Source organism: Triticum dicoccoides, chromosome 4B, assembly GCF_002162155.2.
Source record: "Triticum dicoccoides isolate Atlit2015 ecotype Zavitan chromosome 4B, WEW_v2.0, whole genome shotgun sequence".
In the NCBI taxonomy this organism is placed as follows: Eukaryota; Viridiplantae; Streptophyta; class Magnoliopsida; order Poales; family Poaceae; genus Triticum; species Triticum dicoccoides.
In genome coordinates this window covers 404,068,036-404,075,752 of record NC_041387.1, presented here as the reverse complement: position 1 = coordinate 404,075,752, position 7,717 = coordinate 404,068,036, and the positions used below count along the sequence as shown (strand labels likewise).

The window sequence follows — 7,717 nt, the reverse complement described above, 5'->3', positions numbered from 1 at the left end:
ACAACAACAAGCACACAAGCAAGCTAGGGATACAACGCAAAATAAGCTTGCACAAGTAAAGGTAAGAGATAACCAAGAGTGGAGCCGGTGAAGACGAGGATGTGTTACCGAAGTTCCTTCCCTTTGAGAGGAAGTACGTCTCCGTTGGAGCGGTGTGGAGGCACAATGCTCCCCAAGAAGCCACTAGGGCCACCGTATTCTCCTCACGCCCTCACACAATGCGAGATGCCGTGATTCCACTATTGGTGCCCTTGGAGGCGGCAACTGAACCTTTACAAACAAGGTTGTGGCTATCTCCATAACTTAATTGGAGGCTCCCAACAACACCACGAAGCTTCACCACAATGGAATATGGCTCTGCGGTGACCTCAACCGTCTAGGGTGCTCAAACACCCAAGAGTAACAAGATCTGCAAGGGATTAGTGGGGGAATCCAATTTCTCTTGGTGGAAGTGTAGATCGGGGCCTTCTCAACCAATCCCTAGAAAATCAACAAGTTTGATTGGCTAGGGAGAGAGAACGGGCAAAAATGGAGCTTAGAGCAACAATGGAGCTTGGGGATGGAAGAGGTAATCAACTCGAAGAAGAAGACCCTCCTTTTATAGTGAAAGAACAAATCCAACCGTTATCCACCAACTCAACCTGCGACACGCGGTACTACCACACCATACAAGCGGTACTACCGCAAGGGCTCGCGGTACTACCATGGCGAACAGCGGTACTACCGCTGGCATGGCAGGGGCTAAGACCAGTCCTAATGTGCTAAGGCAGGGAGCGGTAGAACCGCTGGCGCAGTACTACCGCGCCCCTTGCGGTACTACCGCAAGGCAGGAATAGTCTAGGCTGGGAAGGCACGGACATATAAAAATACATCCGTGACTACTTCTTCTGAGTTTTGATCTATGCAAAAATCCGACATGGTATTATCGCAAGACTGGAGCGGCACTACCGCGTAGGGTGCGGATGTAAAAAATTACATCCGCCCCTACTTCCGCTCATGCTGCTGTGCCTGGCTAGAGCCCACGGTACTATCGCGCCCATGGAGCGGTACTACCGCGTAGGGCGCGGATGTAAAAAATTACATCCGCCCCTACTACCGCTCGAGCAGCTGCGCCTGGCCTGAGCCTACGGTACTACCGCTCCTAAGGAGTGGTACTACCGTGAGCACCCGCGGTACTACCGCGCTGGTGGCCGGTACTACCGCAAGGGCCTGTGGTACTACCGCTCCGAAGAGCAGTACTACCGCATGCCTCAGTTCAACAATACTAGGAGTCCTTCATTTTGCAGAGACACGGAGAGACGGAGGATGCTCCAAAGAGCCAAAGGAAAGGTTGTGCAAAAGGAACAGATGCGTACGTGTTGATTCCATCCAAACCTTTCCAACGCGGACCCCCTCTTAATAGTACAGCTTTCCTACGACTCAAATCCACCAAAAAGAAACATAGAGAAACACCGTCTTTAATAAGCTCCGAAGGGCACCAAATAGTCTTGTGTTTAGACATGATATATCTGAAATGCTCAATGCACATGATTAGTCCGCAAAAGCATTGTCATCAATCACCAAAACTACTAAGGAATAAAAATGCCCTTACAGCAAGCCGCCGCCCCCCTCCCGCCCTTTTCCTCCATGCCTAAGGGAAGGAAAGGGAGGGGGTGCGCCTAGGGCTGCCTCCTCTCCCCCTCCACCTATATATATGTGGGAAGGGAGAGGGGCACAACACACCATGATTCCCTAGCCATGTGCGGCGCCCCTCTCCCTCTAGTTCATCCTCGGTCATATTTTCGTAGTGCTCGGCGAAGCCTTGCGAAGATAGTTGCATCACCACCATCACCACACCGTCATGCTGCCGGAACTCATCTACTACTTCGCGCGTCTTGCTGGATCAAGAAGACAAGGACGTCATCGAGTTGAACGTGTGCTGAGCGCGGAGGTGTCGTATGTTTGGTACTTGATTGGGTGGATCGTGAAGGTATACGACTACATCAACCGCATTGATAAACGCTTCCGCTCACGGTCTATGAGGGTACGTAGACACACTCTTCCCTTTCGTTGCTATGCATCTTCCTGGATAGATATTGCGTGTGCGTAGAATTTTTTTTGTTTTCCATGCAATGTTTCCCAACATTGTCACGGCAGATGTCCTAGTGAAAGGACTTAGTCGCGAGGCTATCGCAACGGTGATTAACTTGTCGCAGTTGAGCGAGACGAGAGACACGAGTTCACCCAGGTTCGGCCCCTCACGACGGAGGTAAAAGCCTACTCATGCTCTTGTTGCTTATTGCTTGAGTATCGATTACAAGGGAGTAGATTCGCTTGACCTAGCTATCGATTGATTGTAACTTGCCCTATTCTATGCCGGGGACTCACCTTTATATACAGGTCGAGGCCGCTGGCTTACAAGAGTCCGGGTCGGGTCATGTTCCGTGCCGATCCTGACTCTAGGTCGCCTTGCCTTCTATGACAAGTCATCATCGGGCGGCTTACACCTCCAGGCCACGCGCCGTCTTCTGGCCTTGGGCCTTAAGCCGACCCATCTTGTGAGCCGCTCCTCTGGCCCTGTGTCTTGATCACTTGGGCCTGCCTGAGGCCTAGCTTCGAGAGTCGCCACCGGCCTAACCCGGCCCTTTCAGGGAGGGTTATATGCGGGGGTTATATCCCCAACAGGTACCGAGGATGCCGAGGACATCATCCCCACCAACCGTTGGCTTAGGAGGGATGAGGTGCCGGACAGAGGTAGCTGCCATGTGCCAGTCGCTGGGAGTTGGCAGGAGGCCTAGGCTCCACCACGAGGAGGGTGCAAGGGAGCTGATCAGGTTCTACATGCAGATCATGGACGAGGAAGACATCGCCTTGCTGGTCATCCCACTTGCCTTCAGGGCGGTGATGAAGAGATGGCTAGACCTCAACCCTCCTCGCGTCTTCAACTTCTCTTCCAACAATGGGTGCATGTCCAAACATTTCAGGGGCAGATGGTGCTTGGGAGGGGCTGAGACTACTTCTGGCAGCGTCACAAGATAGCCCCTGGCGACCTGCTTATCCTGCGGCTCTCCGGGCTAGACTTGAAGGTGCAAGTCTACAACACCTGCAGCTCAATCATGTGCAGGGTCAGGTGCGAGAAGCACAACTGCTTGGGTGACATCAAGCGTGCCCTCTAGTTTGCCAGTTAGTCTAGTCTGAACTTGTTAGCATCGGTCGTCTAAACTTGCTGTGAAACTGTATTTTTTGCCCAGGGTTCAACACCCTAAGGTCGTGTAGGGATATTAGATGCCCTGCAGTCTTAAACTTATATCGTATTAGTATTTATGCACTGCTTAATAGCTGCTTATGACTGTTGCTCTTGTGTGATGTGTTGTTCTTATATGTCTGATATGAAGTGCTACATCTGAGAAATAAGACCACTACATTTGAAAGGGGTGAACAGAACAACTACTTGCACACAGTTAAGCAGTTGTGCTTTACATCTGCTCATTTCTGAAGCACAAATATGAACAACCAAACAACAAGTTCTAATCTGACCATTGATGCAATGCAAGCAATCAAACAATGTGTAAATGTCAATGAGACCCAACGCAAAGTGCTAAAAACACCAAACAGCGAATGGGGGATAATGCCCAGCCGAGTTCTCACGCTGACACGCGGGTCCGCACCGCTAGTCCAATGATTCGTCCTCTTCTCCTCTCCTGCCTTGGTCGTCGACTCCAAGTCTCCAACCGATCCGGCGTGCCACCACACGGCAACTACCCCGCATCATACACGCATAGCGTACGCAACCACAGCCCACCGGTACCTCCCCGCCGCCCCACCCAACAGCCGCCATGGCCTCGGAGGCTCGCAAGACCACCGCCGCAGCGCGCCCTCCTCCCCGCGACTTCCTCGCCCACCTCGAGGCCTACCTGGCCCGCCGCGACGGCGTCGACAAGCTCCTCAAGATCTCACGCTACGCCGCGCGCCTCGCCCTCGCCGCAGGGCCGCTGCCCCCGCCGGCCTCCGCGCGCCTCAAGTCCTTCGAGTCCAGCCTCGGCCTCAGCCGCAAGGCCTTCCGCCTCGGCAAGTTCGTCCAGGACGTCAACGCCCTCCGCGCGCACCCCGGCCCCCTCCCTCCGCCCTTCGTGCTCCTCGCCTACGGCGGCGAGGGCGTCTACTACTTCATCGAGCAGTTCGTCTGGCTCGCGAAAGCTGGCCTCCTCCCGGCGCACCTCCTCCCCCGCCTCCAGCGCCTCAGCGCCTGGGCCGAGCTGCTGGGCTACGCCGGCTCCATCACCATCAAGCTGGAAGAGGTGACGAAGATGGAGTCTTCAATCAAGATGCGGCTGGCGGAGGGTTGTGGGGAGGAGAACGAGGCGGTGAGGACGATGCGGGGGAAGCTGCTGCTGAAGCGTCTGTCCGTTGTGCAGGACGTGGCGGATGCCTTCATGGCGCTAGGGGACGTGACTAACGGGAAAGGGTTGCTCGGTAGCTCCACGCTGACGGCGTCCGCCGGATTGCTGTCGGCGCTGATCAGCACGCACAAGAACTGGAATTCTTGCTGAAGTCCCAAGGTATATATAGATTTCAAAATACGCTTGACATTAGGATGAAATAAAGCTGAAATTTAGGCAAAACCTGTATTTCTAAAGGAAAGCGTTGCTTCTGTAATCTAGATGCCGATGTTGGTGGTATGGGTGGAATTCATGCTGATGCATTTGTTGGTTGGAGAACACTGTTGCTGCTCATGATTAATTTCACCATAATCATTTTACATGTTTCATTTTGTCAAAAACATAAAAAAAAAAAAGATGCTTCATTATGGTCGTATTGGGATAAGGGTTTGCTCTCTTCTGACTGTGTTGCTTATGGCTGACTTCAAAGATGAGTGCTTGGTTCCATAGTGCAAAAACAGAAGCACCGAGCATGCCTACAAGAGCAAAACAGCTCCATGGCAGATCATTTTGCAGCAATAAGATGCACGATGCATCATAATTTGGTTCTGATGCACTAGGAAGTTGAAACCAGCATCACAATTTGGTGTATAGTTTTCCTGCTGGAGTTTTCACTTCGTGTCAATATCAAAGGAAAATTAACTAACCGTGCTGAATTGGCTAGCACAAACTTTGGAACTGATGTGATTATGGGCTAATATATTATGAAGCAAATGCACAACCAGAAGCACTGCAGAAGAAAGAATGCTGTCTATTTGATTACCACATGCTACAATGTTACATTGGTCCAATTGAATCAGCTTCAAAGGAATAATAGGCAAATGCAGTTCATACATATCGGGCCAAAATATTGTTTCATTCAAAGTTTATTTTTTTTAATCTGTCACCTGTAAACTGCAATGCTCGCTCGCAAAAACAATGAATAAATACATAAATATGCAACGATATGTAGATCATGTAGCCCGTCTTGTGCTCATAACTTATTGCACTGGTTTAACTGCAGCTGATTGTTGCTGTGGGGTCAATATTAACTTCAGTCGGTGTTTTTTCCAGACATTGTTTGGATTAGCAGTACATAAAATTTAGGGTCTGTCTAGGACACATCCAGATTGTTTGGATTAAGCTGATGTTCACTCTGTTTGTGGTCTATTTTTTTTTGTCCTAGTTTTTTTTTCTTGTTGCTGCATTATATATTTGTGGGAGCTTAGATGTGACATCCTTAAAAAACATCTATATGTGAATTAGACAAACTGTAAAATTTATACCGTTGTGAATTACAAAGAACTGTTCTGAATTTACTCTTCCACTGACCTGGCTCTGATGGGAGGCCTCTTGACCCTCTGCTACCAGGGGCGAGGTGTGAGTGACGTAGGGAGAAGTAGGTACTACGGAGCTGCAAGGTACTGTTACTCTGATCACTTGGCTGATTACTTATCAGTGTTTATAGTTTATAACGCAATTGTTCCTCGAGTTAAGAGTAAGACAGCTGGTATCCTGGGTATGTGCTAAGATTTCTTGGTTTGAGTATGGTGTGACAATAATTTTTATTTCCTTCCATTTCTAGTAGCTAAGCAAGTCCACATCATAATTGTAGGCAGGGAACCCCAATTAGTTATGTATTCATTTCTTTGAACAAATTGTTTATAAGTATCAAAGTACGACAGTGATCATAGCATAAAATGATTTTATCAGCAATGAACAAAAAAACCCGCCTCCTATGGTTCACAGCAACAAATTACTATTTTCTTATAATCCGATATTTGGCATTTACTGTAAGCTCCATAATTTGATGCCTGCTTATTTTTACAGCAATTCCGTCTCATGATTGATTGCCATATAGGCATTGGTGTTTAAATCAACCAACCTGCTGCATAAGTTTTGCAAACCGCTGTTCCAGCTGGCCAACTTGGGCATTGTTGGTCCCAAATGCAGAAATGCTTGAGATGCGGCTTTGCTCAAGATTATATGAACTGTTAGAAATAGTTTCAGATTGAGATGAAAGAACCTTACCGCTTTCTTACCCAGTGGATCTTGAGAACAAAAAACTTGTAGTTAGATAGATGACTGTGAAAGCACGCCGTGTGCCCCAGCTCTATGTAACACGGTCCTGGAAGGAAAAAACATTGTTGAGGTGATCAATTTTCAGCCCACTGTTGAGGCTTAAAAACATATATATAGCTGTAAAAGCATATTAGTATTTGCTTATATTTTGACAGCAACGCGGTAGGTATAGGAGAAACAGTTTACTACCTCTCGTGATGGATTGCCATATATATAGTCGTCCCTGTTGAAACCTGTCAACCAGCTGCAGAATTTTGGCTATTGGTGGTAGTGTACGCTCTAGAGGCAGGTTACAAGTGGACAACTGGGCGCTGCTGCTAAATGGTTGGGACACGGCTGTGATCAGTGAGTGAGCTAGATAGTGGACTGCTATATTAGTCTTGAATTGAATCAATGAAAGAACATTACCGTTTTCCTGTCTTTTTTTTTGATTCAACATTTTTGGTGTTGCTAAATGTGCATACCGCAACATGGCTCCGCTGCGACACGAGCTTGATCCAGCTCGTGGGTCGTCGGGTGTGCTTTCCGGTCTAGTAGACCTTGCAGTTATTTCAAAGTTAGTAGATGTAAGAGCAAGAGCCAGAATATGGAATGGGATTGTTGGAATCTCATAAGTCTGGTTGCATCAGAGAGTACCTGTCCCTGTCTGTCTCTATTTGTGTGCAACACAGCCTAGCGTGAAGGAATAGAACACAGGAAAGCCGCCCGATCCCCAGGCCACCACGAGACGACGACGACGATGATGATGCCTGGATGGGCAGGGCACGTACCACCGAATCGAATTTTGCTGCCGAGTCACGGACACGTCAGGCGCCGGCACCACTAGGCCAGGCCCAGTTCGGCCGATGCGCTGCCTGATACTCCGAACCAAACGAGCAGTCGGCCAGCTGGGTTACCAGCGGCGCAAGCGAAAATAAGCATGTGAACGGCCAAGATGCCGCCGCGGCCGCGACGCGGGCGACTAGTCCAAGCAAAAGCAGCGCACTCCAACGCCAACGCCAACGCCAACGCCAACGCCAACGGTCCAACCACTAGCGAGGAGTAGCGAAGCGCCGGTGGAGCTGGCCAAACCCAAACCACCACCACCCCGCCCCACTCCCACCTACGCGGCGATAAAAGCCAGCCAGCCAGCCAGCGCGTCCCCAACCCCACCCCACCCCACCTCCCTCTGCCGTACCCGTACGCGATGCTTCCTCCGCCCGCCCTCCTCCCCTCGTAACCTCCACCCTTCCATTCCC

The 7,717-nt window shown here is 49.9% G+C and overlaps 2 protein-coding genes across 4 annotated transcripts in view; both read left to right on the top strand.

Moving 5' to 3' along the window:
• Positions 1–3,721: 3,721 nt before the first annotated feature.
• Positions 3,722–6,895, top strand: LOC119296355 (peroxisomal membrane protein 11-3-like). Of its 3 annotated transcripts, none has more exons than XR_005145133.1 (3): positions 3,722–4,538; positions 5,769–5,818; positions 6,228–6,895. XR_005145133.1 is itself a non-coding variant. In XM_037574751.1 (2 exons), the coding sequence occupies exon 1, from the start codon at positions 3,816–3,818 to the stop codon at positions 4,527–4,529; it is 714 nt and encodes a 237-aa protein (XP_037430648.1). In that variant the 5' UTR covers positions 3,722–3,815; the 3' UTR covers positions 4,530–4,538; positions 6,228–6,895. The 3 variants fall into 3 exon arrangements, 1 of the variants encoding a protein (XP_037430648.1); XR_005145134.1 differs by having other exon boundaries at positions 5,746–5,818; XM_037574751.1 differs by lacking the exon at positions 5,769–5,818.
• Positions 6,896–7,413: 518 nt separating this feature from the next.
• The window catches only part of LOC119292706, a 5,261-nt gene continuing 4,957 nt past the window's right edge, over positions 7,414–7,717 (top strand). The window contains exon 1 of the mRNA XM_037571439.1: positions 7,414–7,520. Within this exon, the coding sequence (XP_037427336.1) occupies positions 7,414–7,520 (107 nt within the window). The remainder of the gene's footprint in view (positions 7,521–7,717) is intronic.

Coding starts and splice junctions, on each gene's coding strand:
- LOC119296355 (XM_037574751.1), top strand. CDS start 3,816: ATGGCCTCGGAGGCTCGCAAGACCACCGCCGCAGCGCGCCCTCCTCCC.